The sequence below is a fragment of the Eublepharis macularius genome, chromosome 4 (genome assembly GCF_028583425.1).
Source record: "Eublepharis macularius isolate TG4126 chromosome 4, MPM_Emac_v1.0, whole genome shotgun sequence".
NCBI classification, from domain to species: domain Eukaryota; kingdom Metazoa; phylum Chordata; class Lepidosauria; order Squamata; family Eublepharidae; genus Eublepharis; species Eublepharis macularius.
The window spans coordinates 142,105,437-142,118,752 of record NC_072793.1 but is presented as its reverse complement, the minus strand read 5'-3'; the positions used below and the strand labels follow the sequence as shown (position 1 = coordinate 142,118,752).

General features: G+C 40.2%; 1 protein-coding gene across 1 annotated transcript in view; it reads right to left on the bottom strand.

Annotated features, from left to right (window-relative positions):
- Positions 1-13,316, bottom strand: part of FRMD4B (FERM domain containing 4B) — a 170,940-nt gene that overhangs the window by 60,480 nt on the left and 97,144 nt on the right. The window contains exon 8 of the mRNA XM_054977130.1: positions 2,751-2,834. Coding sequence (XP_054833105.1) covers positions 2,751-2,834 — 84 coding nt within the window. The remainder of the gene's footprint in view (positions 1-2,750; positions 2,835-13,316) is intronic.

The window sequence follows — 13,316 nt, the reverse complement described above, 5'->3', positions numbered from 1 at the left end:
AAGAGAGTGACAATATTGGCTGATGCTGAGAAATGTTTGCTGCTGTCTGGAAACCCATTCAATATGGACAACAGATACTCCACTGCTCTGCAAAATGTACTTGTTAATTCAGGATCTGAGTCATACAGAACTATGGAACTGTGTGCCTGTTCCTTGGTATAATGGATTGGGGTCTCTATCCTATTTATTGATTGACTGGATTGAAATCACTTGTATTCCACCTGCTCAAATTCATTTTTTTCTTCCAAAGTTACTTATAAACAATGTATAAGAAAACAAGAACAATAAAATGAATCAGCAAAACGAACATAAATTATAAAAATAACAAGAACAACTTAAAAGTAGCAATTTCATTAAAGGTCCAGGAAAATATACCAGTAAAAATGTACTTAAGAAGGGGCCATGTAAACCTCTCTGGAGGTGGTATTTCACAACTGTGGCACCATCACAGGATATCAGGCTCCCAAAGAAAGAAGGTCCCTATAAATACCATGCAGATTCACATGGGATACTGTAATCCCAAGCAATATAGAGCTTTTAAAGCCAATGCCCATGGTCTGACTCTGGATTAGTTTGGAAGCAGTGAAGCAATTTTCACCTAGATGAGATCATTAATCCTGTTATGTTGTAGATATCACACTATTTTGTTGCTGGTGCCAAAGTGGTGAATTATGTCAACACATTGAAGTTGAATTTTGCCAAAAGCATAGGGAGCTTTGTTAAGCAATCTATGCCCACCCTTATTGTGTAATCTGATGGCATCGCATATCACCAGGGACACCGCTAGCAGTAAAACTGAGTGGAAATTGCATTGGGAAAGGCAGCCATATCCAAATAGGTCAGAAAGTACGCATATTACATGACAGAAAGGTACAACACAGAGAACTTTGGAATGGCTAAGGAAGAGACTGCCAATATGTAGCGGATTAGTGTTCTCTCTCTTTTGGTTTCCCACAAATGGCTCATGCAACTTGAATCCCTGAATCCCAGGGAGAAAGGTGGACTATAAATAAAAATTTATGTAGAGGGCAATGCAAATCTTCTGTTTATCAACTTAGACTCAAGGCCTAATGAAGGAGACACTTAACTCATTTCTCTCACACCATGTGTGGGTTGTTTTAGTTGAACTACTGTAAGATTCATGTGGAACTGGGTTGTGTGAAGATGATCCAATGCACACTGGTAATGTGCAAAAAATCCATAAGGCTATGTTCACTGAATGAGTTGTAGTTTGTTGTTGTTGTTGTTGTTGTTGTTGTTGCAAATTTCATTTAATAAGTGGTATAGTAATCCTGCACATAAATTCATAACTTAAATCCCATTGACTTCAACATGCAGGATTACAGATCTAGGAGTAAAATACTGTAAACGGTCTGTGAATTGTCCTTTAGTATTAGGAGACATAAAGGAATTCATTTTGAAGCTTCAGTTTATAAAGAAATTTAACTTTAACTTGCATATATTTTACATATATATTTTAATTTGCATATATTTTACAGTGATCATAGAAGCTGCAGTTAAGTTTTGTTTCTGCTGAAAGATGAACGTTGCTTGAAGCAGAATTGGCAACATCTCTGTAGTTCATACACACTCTGTTTGGGTAATTGCTCTCATTTGTACCCTTTTGACTCGATTTTCCAGCAGCTTTTTGGCAAGCCATTTACTATAGAAGAGTCTTTGAACTAACTTTTCAGTCTCTATAAACTGTGCACTTGCTGAGCTATAGTTTTCTTAAATATGTAAACTCATCATGAAGTCCAGGATCTGGATTTAGGTTTAGTTAAAGGCTCCTCAACTTTGTTAGTGTTTGCTTCCAGAGTCTGGGATTAAATGTATCTATACTATTTGTCCAAGAGTTTTCAAACAATTAGTAATAGGAAGCAAAGTTCAACTGTCGTAAAAAGATTTACATGTGTATGTTTAGTTGGCTGTAGAGGTTAGCGTGATGTAGCAGACAGAGGGTTGGATCAAGGTCAAAACAAACTAGATTTAAAGTCTCCTCAACATATACCTGTGAAACTGGACAAGTTGATGGCTCTTTGAGTGATTGTTTTTTTTGCAGGGTTAGTGTGAGAAAGAGGCCATTTCAACACATCCTTAAAGGGACAGTCCATTCACCAAATGCTGGCGGCTTTCCCCCTTCACTCCAGACATCTCCATTTTCAAAATGGTTGCAAGGTGTTTAGCTTCTATTTTTTTGGTGCCTTTTCTGGGAACGCAATTTCCCACGGTCCCCAAAAAGGTGCAAAAAACCCCGGGAGCCAAACAGCCTGCAACTGTTTTGAAAACGGAGACGTCCGGAGTGAAGGGGAAAAGCCGCCCGAGTTCGGTGAGTGGGCCGTCCCTTTAAGGACATATGGCAATGATCTAACACAGACCAAACAATTAGGGTTGCCAGGCCAAGCACAGCAACTGGTAAGAGGGCTGGGGCAGAGACAAGGGGGAATGTGTGTGACACTGGCAACACTGCCTCATCACTTCCAGGTACAACCACAGAGTTTCTGGAAATGCCTAGCTTCCCTTTGTCCCTTCCTGGTTGTAGGTGGAAATGATATACCAATATCAGCAACATTGCTTTTTTAAAATTAATTTTTTCCTGCCACTGCTGCAGCAGGTAATAAGGCTTGCAGGTTGGAGGTCTAGCAAGACATAGCAGGCGGCCTGGGAAGACTACAAAAAATGCATGCTGTGCTGAGCTGTTCGAAGAACAGTCAGGAGATAAATGTAACAGATCGATAAATAGGTCTTACCAATAGCTGAGAGATGGGTGTTCCTGAAGCGTCTTGGTAGGAAAGACGGGCAAGGTTTTTAAATCTTTTCTTGTATTTTCATCACTATAAAAAGTGGGATGGGGATGATTAAAAAATTACTGTTTTGGAGTCATGAAGACAGGCATCAGTTTTAGGTAAGCTTTCGCAACTCAAAAGCATATCCATTCACACCATCCTCCAGCTGTCACAGTAACAGAAACCTATAGGCCTTCTTACATGATAGCACTGAATGAAAAAAGTTAACTTATACCACTATTCTTATTAAAAACACAGTTTTATACAGGAGGCCTGGCTGCTGTCTGAAAAGAAGAGGTAATTTTCACTGGCTATTAAATCATGGCCACTGAAAAAATATTTCTGAATGCTATATTCGGGTCCAACCAACTCATTAAAGGAAAGTCCACACCAGCACTAAAAGTAAATGATAAGTTTCCCAACAGAACAATTAAACTTTTAGATAAAATAAAACCAGGGCACCCTAGCTGTTCTAGTTCTCAGAACAAAAAACGTAGCTGAAAGGGATGAGAAGATCTTTGTTAAAAATGTAACTAGATCTAGGACCTGGAATGAAATTCATTTAATTACTTTAAAAGGTAGACATGAGTGTTGGCAGAAAAGTGGGCAACATGTTTTGTTGGGAGGTTTAATTAGGCCAATGGGTTTCTGGAGAATCTCTGCACACTTTAGCAGAGATCACATCAAGTGCTGGCATGACTTTTCTCTGTATCAAAAATGCATTGGGACAAATGAAGTATTAGCATATGCCTTGGCTTCTCAATGCAGCAAATCATGTGACTTCTTATATAAGGTGCCCAATTCTGCTTCAAAAACTGCAGGGCTTAATTATTTATTTATTTATTCATATGCTTCTTTTCTCCTTAGTAGGGACCCAAAGCAGCTTACTACACAGAAGAATCCTTACAGGATTTCCTTTGTGGGCATATATCACAAACAAGATGACCTCAGTCTTGTCAGGATTTAAATTCAGCTGGTTCTGTCTGAGAGCCAAGCTACAAGTGATGCCTTACACAGGTTGGACACTTGTCAGCTTCCCTCAAGTTTTGATGGGAAATGTAGGCATCCTGGTATTATAGCTTGGCTCTCCATTACAGCTGCAAGACCAGGATGCCTACATTTCCCATCAAAACTTGAGGGAAGCTGACAAGTGTCCAACCTGTGTCAGGTGTCACTTGTAGCTTGGCTCTCAGCCACTTAACTGTCACCTCAAAGCATTGGCTCAGAGCCAGGACAGATGCATATGTTGGCTTAAATAATGAAGCACAGAGCTAGATGTCATCTGCATACTGATGGGATCAAACTCCAAAGATTCAGACAATCTCATTCAGTGGCTTCATCTAAATATTGAGAGGGACAAGGGCCAAAACAGAACCCTGAGGCACCCCACCAGACAGAGCCCATCTGTTCATTGTGCTCCACCAGTGGAAAGTCGCTGTGTCCATAAGACAAAAAAGACAGAAACCACTGGAGAGCTACTCCCCACCCACAGCTCAAAATCCCAGCCAATGAACAAGAATGATGCAATCAACTGTCTGTATCAAGGGCCACTGTAGGATCTAATAGCATCAGCAAGGATGAGGGACCTTGTTCAAGTTTAAATGGAGATCAGCCATCAGTGTAAAGCCTTCTTGGTTCAGATACAAGGCCTAAAGCTAGACTGTAATTGATTAAGCGCAGATGTGTGTCAACCAAGAACCCCTGGTGTTGCTCTGTCATCACATACTCTACTATCTTTCCTAAAAAAACATATGTTGGAGACCGGGCTATAGTTGGCCACATTATCCCACGTCAATTAAGAATTTTTAAGTAGAGGTCGAATACCTGCTTCCCTTGGTTAATGAAGCATTAATGATTTTAACCAGAAGTTCCAACACATTTCCTGAGCATGATGTTACAAGCCAAGACAGACGGCTCAAAAGCAGAAGTGGTGTCACTCACACTCTAAAGGCATCTGCTGGTAATGTCAATTTATCCATAGCAAAAGAGCAAGCAGATGCTTCTGACACCTCAGATATGGGATCTACTCTCTGATTTTGAAGCTGTCAGAATGGATGAGAGATTATATCAACAAACAACCTTGCAAAAATATCACAGCTTGAGGCCCGATTACCATCATTAGCTAGGTCAGGTCTCAAATCACTTTAAACAATTGAGCTACATGGATTCAGCTGACTCAATAGTGCAAAAGTTTTCAATATATGAAAAAAATATACAAAGAGAGTAAATACACAGAGAACCATTCTTTACAAGGTGACAAAAGTTTTTTTCAGTAGTATTCCTTTATAATAGAATATTCTAGTAATTTTTTAAAAGATGGAGTCTATTTCATCTATCACTTCTCAACAAAATGTATCCCTTAGGATGACACCAGCACAGCATAGGTCCACTGCAGTCAAGGTCTTTCAGGGCTAATAGTTACAGATGACTCGGACAAGAAAAGCAAACTGCACATCAGTGCAAGGATTTTCCTTGGATGCATCCAAGGCAGTTAGGTGGTGAAATTCTATATGGAGCTGGTCTAACCCAGAGTTTTTGAGTAAAGAACATCCAGAAAGTTGTTCCCGAAGAAAATTATACTGGGCACAGTTCCTTGAAAGGTCCACATCATAATGTTCATCACGAGAGCTACAACACATTATGGATAGAATCAACGAATTAGAGTTGGAAGGAACCTCCAGGCCGGTTCATCTAGTCCAACCCCCTGCACAGTACAGGAAATTCACAACTACTTTGCATCTTATCACATCTCAAAATCATTCATGCATCTATACATAATCATTATAATAATTAACAATGCATCTTAACCAGAGTTACACCCTTCTAAGTCCACTGGAGTCAATGGGCTTAGAAGCATTAGGGTTAGGACTGTACTGTATGTGTTCTACAGTTCTACATGCATGGGCAAATCAAACCTGTTTTGCTGTATATTCTATGACCAAGAGAACAATTTTAATCAGGTTTAAGTAGAATCCTATTCACCATAAAGTGTGCTGAGGATTGCACAGTTAAGTGCAGGAGTCCTGAAGTCAAAAGGAATTGGGAAAATCCAAAATTTGTGTGTGCGCATGTGTGTGTGTGCATGAGAGAGAGAGAGAGGGAGTGGGAGAGGGAGAGGGAGAGAGAGGAGGTAAAATCTTCCACTTCTAGTTTTTGACTTTGAAATTATTCATTCATTGGTCCTCTGAGTACACATTATTAGCACCCTCTTAGCTTACCCACAAAGTTCTACATAATAACTCATCACATAAAAATGATTAACAAAGTACCTGCAACTCACAGGTATGCCTCACTTTGTCCTGTGGAAAATCCACATGTAGCAAGCCACCTCCACCATTGTGAATGAAGGAAGCGTTAACTGTCATTAAAGGGTTTTCTCCTTTTTATAAAGAGATTATCATTTGAGGTTATAGAATCATTAGGCTGAAAGAGATCCAAGATCAGACAGCCTAAAACCTTCTGCTCTAATGCTGGAGAAATCTTTCATACATCAACTTTCATTTAACATAGATCAGATTACAATGTTTGATATGCAACGCTACTAGCAGTCAAGGAGTATTGTTTCCAGGGTGCCTTCAAGTAAGGAGTTCTTCACAATCAAATATTCTAGATAGCTTCAGTAAGTCAGCCATGTTGACCAGTCAGTGGCAAAGATAAAGGCTGAATCCACATTACCTCCGTGCATCCCGGTGTTGCACTAAATGTTTGCTAAACACCCGGAAGTATAGCGTATTTCAAGCGCAATTTCTGAATCGCGCTAGAAAGATGCTATACTTCCGGGTGTTTAGCAAACATTTAGTGCAACACCGGGACGCATGGAGGTAATGTGGATTCAGCCCAGGTCTCTCACTGTCACTAATATGACCAGAGGGAAGATTTTTCCCACCTTATGGAAATGATTGCAGGCACAACTAGGCAAATTATTCATTTCATTTTGACATCTGTACCCTGCTTTTCTCCCCAAGAGGGACCCAAAGAAGCTTACAGCATTGTTCTCCCCTCTTCTGTTTTGTCCACAGAATAACAACCCTGTGAGGTAGGTTATCCTGAGAGTGTGCAACTGGACCAAGGTCACCCAGTGAGCTTCCATGGCATAGTGGGGATTCAAAACTGGGTGTCCCAGATTGCAATCTGACACTCTAAGCATCTGACACCACGCTGGCATATCAATTCTCTCAATTGTATTGTCGAAGGCTTTCACGGCCGGAGAACGATGGTTGTTGTGGGTTTTCCGGGCTGTATTGCCGTGGTCTTGGCATTGCAGTTCCTGACGTTTCGCCAGCAGCTGTGGCTGGCATCTTCAGAGGTGTAGCACCAAAAGACAGAGATCTTGACACTGAGAGATCTCTGTCTTTTGGTGCTACACCTCTGAAGATGCCAGCCACAGCTGCTGGCGAAACGTCAGGAACTGCAATGCCAAGACCACGGCAATACAGCCCGGAAAACCCACAACAACCATCAATTCTCTCAATTACTTTTACGTAACTTCAATTTGTTTTAGAAATAAGAGTAACAGAAGAATCAGAGGAAGCCCAAGGAAAATGACAGATTTCCCTGCTCCCTCCCTTGCAGTGAAGTATAGTGAGAAGCTGCTTGACCTCCTGCACCACAGCAAGAAGCCACCACTTACCTTCCTTGCACCTCCTACACCACAGCAAGGCAGGGAGGTGGTCAGGCAGCACCTGCCCTCCTCATCCCCTGGCCTGGCAGTGAGGTGAGGCACTATCCGGCTCCTTACCTATGGTGGGGTACAGGAGAGGAGAAGGCAGCAAGGGGAGGAGGAGAGGTGGCACTCCTCCTTCCTCATCCTCTGGCATAGTGCCAAGGCAAGGCGGAAAGGAGAAATGTCTGGGCCCGTCCCATCCTGCCTCCCCCAACAGACAGAGGGAAAGAGCAGGCGTCCTGAGGCTGCCCACTGGGGCTGGGGGTGCTTCCAGGGTTGCTGCTTGCCAGGGCAACAGTGAAAACCACACTCGGAAGTTAGTAAAGACTCTCAAATATGCTATTTGTAAATGGATTAATTAATCTCTAAACATAAAATGCCAAGTGCAATCAGAATACATATAGTCAGCTGCATCAGTTTCAAAGAATACAGTATCAGAAGAGTTCACATAAGATTAATATACAATGTATCCAATCTGAGTAGAAAAATTACAAACAACCATTTGTCAAAATGTTTGCAAAACATTTAAGGTAGACCATATATTCAAGTCCTCTAACATTTAAGGTGGACCGTATATTCAAGTCCTCCAGTGCCACTTCCAAAAAGTATTTTTTATCAATCAATGAACTTTGGTGGTTGTATCCAAAAGAGTTTACACGTTGTTTCCACAAGAATTTAAGCTTTCTCTTAATGTTTTCTTGCAGGTGGAGCCGAGCAAACTCCAGGAGGGGGACCCCAAAGGATCTCCAATCCAAACTGACAATGATATCCAGGTCAGTGTACCAACATAATTTCCACAACAAATGATGCTTTCTCTTTTTGCTTTCTTGCAGGTGGAGCTGAGAAAACTCAAGGAGAGGGACCCCAAAAGGGATCCCCAGCCCAACAAGCGGCCGGCTGAGATCTTTAGACTTGTTTCATTAGAATACAACTTCCTCAGGGGCCAATAAATAATTCCACCTTCAGAAACAATTATCATAACATCATGACACAATTTTTACGTGCATAATGGTCCTCATGGAGGACCGTCTTTGAGTGCTCTGAGATACGGTTTGAAAAATGGTTGTCTATAATTTTTCTTCTCAGATTGGATATATTGTATATTAATCTTGTGTAAATTCTTCTGATACCGGGTTCTTTGAAATTGATGCAGCTGACTATATGTATTCTGATTGCACTCGACATTTTATATGTTTAGAGATTAATTCATTCATTTACAAATAGCATATTTGAGAGTCTTTACTAATCTCTGAGTGTGGTTTTCACTCTGCTTCTTAGCTTAGTCTCGAGGATGCCTCTTCTTCGGTTTGCGTTGCCAGGGCAACAGGGCTGGCTGGCAACCCTCCACCTCTGGCACCCTAGGCGATAACCTAGGTTTGCCTAGTGGATAGCCCAGACCTGAGAACAATGACTTTTGTAACACCACCGTCAGCTCATCCCAAATGAGGTATCAATGTTATGGAACAGGATAGATTCAGATGAGGTTAAGCAGTGAAGTGACAATTGAAAAATTAAATATTTGAGAAATCTTCAGTTACAAAGAATGTGAAATCAGTAGTGTCCATGACAAGGGGAGAAGTGGAAAGAAAAAAGAGGAGAAAACCTCCTTCCCTATGTTGGCCATGACAATAGTCTCCCCAATGATGCCTTACATGACTATGATGGGGCATTCAAACAAGTATTCTGGGCTGTTCCTAAGATTTAGAATTTCCTAAATTCAACTTTCTGGAACTAATATAAGACATCTTAATTTGGAAATATTTAGTATTTAGGAAAGAACAGAAAACACTTTATGATAGCATATTTACTATATTCAGTATTAATGCTATCTTTACTAGGTCAGATTCTACAAACACAGGAAGAGGAATCAAGGAAAATTACCCCCTCCCTTCTGACTGCACAAGCAGATAGCTTACTTCACTGAGCTTTCTCTGGAAGTGCAAGAGGGAGGTGATTTTACTCAATTTCTTCTCTTCCCTGCAGCTGTGTTGCATGATACTTTGTTTATGAGCATCCCGGACGGGAGAAGGGGATGACAGAGTAGAAAAGACCATCCAAGGCAAAGTCTTTGTGCTAGTGGTTTGTAGGATTCAACTTAAGTTTCACGTTTTGGACTCAACTGGATTAGAAATATAAATGTAAAAAAAGAAATCATTTATTTTTCCAAAACAAAGAGGTTCCCTACAGATGCATAAGTTAAAATCTCAATAAGTGAATCTACAACTTTAACACAATTCCCAAAAAGGGGAATGGAGCCTCTTAATATAATCAGAGCTTCAGCTGAGTCAGAATTAACTAGAGTTGAACGTATTCTTGTTGCCATGGGCTCTGGAATTTGTCAAATAATAACGAAGTATGGGCCTTTTCCTTTAACACAGACAAATCAAATTCTACTCCCCCTCCCCTCATGCATGTGGATTTAAGGAGAAGGGCTTGCAGCTCAAAAGATGGAATTTCCCAATGGGCCCAGCTCTAGAATATTATCTCCCTTTAGGTTTTTCAATAGACTTTTTTATTTCACGGAGCACACAGAAGTTTTTTTATCTGATTGCTGTCACTGATGTTATTAGTCAGCCTTTGCCTGTTGCTGTTTTTTGTGTTTCATTGTTTTTCATTGAATGTTTTAATATCATATACATTGTAATTGTCTTGGGAGCCCTCATAGGACAGAAAGGCAGTATAAGCATTTTAAAAATAAGATAAAATCAATTTGGGAAAAATTCCAATTAATGAGATGAATGTACTTGAAATTATATAATCATACACAAATTGAAATTGTTTGCTACATATATAAAAACAATGATTTTAAAGACTAGGAGGGTTTTTTTATGATTTAAATGAAAGAATCAGTGATATATGAGAAAAAAGATCAAAATCAAGGAAAAACAAAATGTGAGCCTAACAGTGCAATCCTAAACAGAGTTACACCCTTCTAAGCCCATTAAATAATTTAAGCTAAGTAGCAAAGAATGCCTGCGTTAGTCATTGGCAGATCTGCACCTATATTGGTAAAAACCAGAGAGCTGGGGGATCTCTAGAGCGTTGTACTGAACAGTGTTGCCACTACCCGTGTTTTAATAGGAAATGGCTTAACAGCATTGTGTGACACCATTCCTGCCCGTCTTTGCCTCCCAAATCTCCTGTCAAGCCTCCTGCCAGTTGCCAGACAAGGGCTGGCAACCCTATGTGTTGTCTTCTTTCACTTTTATTATGTCTAGGAACTTGAAAAGCTGGAAATAGCCTGGGTCTCTCTGGTCTTCCAAGAGAATATGTGCCCTTCCATCAGTAGAACACTGAGTCCTCATTAGAACATCGGGAGGAACTTAAATTTTGCAACAGCTGGTGCCATTTCCTTGCAGTTCTTTTACACTCTCTTTCTCTCACACACACACACACAAAGATGCTGAGCATATTTTTCTCCCCTAAGTACGTCTCTCTCCACAGCATGGGATTAAATAAAACATTCCCTGTTAGCGGAAGATTTACTGACTTGACACAATTATCATCATTAGTGGTTGCCTTGTGATTGTTGCCCATTGTGTCATCTCTGCTTCTGTTTATTGTTAACTCTAGTAACTCCAGATGAACCCATTCGTGTAACAAGAGACATTTAGAGTATCTTATATTGTTAACAATGAATAAGGGTAAAATTAAAACTGACACAGAGAATAGATAAACTTATAGGCTTTACTTATAGGCCATCCATAATCTCCACAGATGGAAGAGATTTCCACCCACAGAATGCAACATGCTGCAGCCCGATATGCCACCCCCGAAATGTTGCTCCATGGGGACAGACATCTCCCAAAAATGGCATGGAAGTGAGTAAGACATTTGCAGAGGGAGGGGAGAAATTGATGAAAATTGTCCCCTCTTCCAACTGTGGAAATCCTCTTGATCCAAGCTACAGATTCTACCATTAGCTAACTATGTAAATGTTCAGGCATGATTTGAATGTGATTCTGTTAGGCAAGAACTTACATGTGCAATTGTGCATGTTTTGGGTGCTTAATTAAACTGAGATGCCATGTGCTGGACTGCAACATTAGCTTGACCAGCTAAAGTTCAGGAGGTTTATGAATAACTAGTGTGCTAAAGTTGCATGAGAAACATCAAAGAGCCTACATTAAAAGAAACACTGTGTATGTGAACAATAACATAAGGAAGATTGTCTTATTGCTAGTAACTCATTTAAGCCAGGCCTCAATATCCACCATTCTCCCACGTGCCAGACAGCTTTTGCCTTGTGGTGTCCTGTCTTAGGATTGTTCATATGGGCTTTCTCTATGATAGGTCCAGTCCTCTGGAAGAGCCTATTAGAGAAACTACGGTTTCATTGGTTACGTGGTTTAGGAAAGTGTACAAGACAGTTCTACTTCAGAGGACATTTTGGGCCAGGGGTGAGCTGTTTGGGTAGATTTGGCTGTTTATTTTTAATCTTTGTGATGTTTTTATTTTGTTTAATGCACTCATGTTTTTCATCCTTGCAATTTGTTCTTGCACTGTTAACCATCTTGAGTCTAAGGAAATAAAGAGGGCTATAAATATTTCAAATAAAAAAAATCCTGGGAAAATTTAAGGAACTTTCGTAACTGTTTCTCTATAAACAATCTTAAGTGTCAATTTGGTGGAGGAATTTACAACAAATGTATGCAGCACATGACGAGTATAGTGAGTATATTCTATGTATTGTTTTATGGACTCCATGTGTCTTCCAGACTCCAAGAAATTGTCTAAATAATAATATTAAGTTTATATACCGCCCTTCAGGACGTAACACCCTCTCAGAGCAGTTTACAAAGTGTGTTATTATTATCCCCACGACAATCACCCTGTGAGGTGGGTGAAGCTGAGAGAGCTCCAAGAAGCTGTGACTTACCCAAGGTCACCCAGCTGGCTTTAAGCAGGAGTCAAACCCAGTTCTCCAGATTAGAGTTCTGCCGCTCTTAACCACTACATCAAACTGGAGGCATATTTTTGGGGTGACTTTATGGGTTTGCAAAAAACATTTAAATCCCAAACATTTAGAATTTTTGGAAAAAAGCAACAGATTGGCATATGATTCCATTGAGAGCTAACAGGGTCCAGTGTTAATGTTCAAGAACAATTTTAGAGTGGTAGGCATGGTCTCCCATGTATTAGGCAGGAATTGAACTGTTGCCCTGTGCTTGGGATTTATTGCAATACAAGTGGGATTATTCACGGTCTGCCTGATGCTAGAAGACCCAAAAAGGTTCCTGTAAGCAGCAGACTTGTTTTTACTTACATTCATGGGTTCTTCCTCTTTGCACAAACGTTAGATTAGTCAAATTAGTTGTGGTTCTTTTGTGTAATAGCGACATTGAAAGGTTGTTATCATAGCCTTATGTGCTGATAATAAAGACACCTCATATTACAAAAAAGACACATACTATGGCACATTTGGCAAATCTACAATGGAAAGTGACATCAACATTAAAACAACTGTCCGTGCTGCGTCTGCTGTATATAGTGAGCCTAATCACAGAAGAACAGAGGCAACAGAAAGTGGGGAAAGCTTAGGAATTGTGCGGTAGACCTTCATATAATGGAATGCCTCCAATGCTTTTGGACTTGTGTTGACTGTGTGTACAGTTATGTCATAAAGATTTCCTATCTCCATCTATGGAACTTTTTAGAATGATCCAACTAAAGTCCATTACTGCAGATGAGATCAAACCAACGTACAGCAATATACAGTGACATTGCTGTATATACTGATATCATAACCCCTTTTAGGCAATAGCCATGCAGGCTTTTACATGTTTCAACTTTTTAAAGTATCTCTTGTATAACTTGACTTGTTTGAACTCTGTATTCTCTTGCATTCTTCAGACATGCAATGCCTC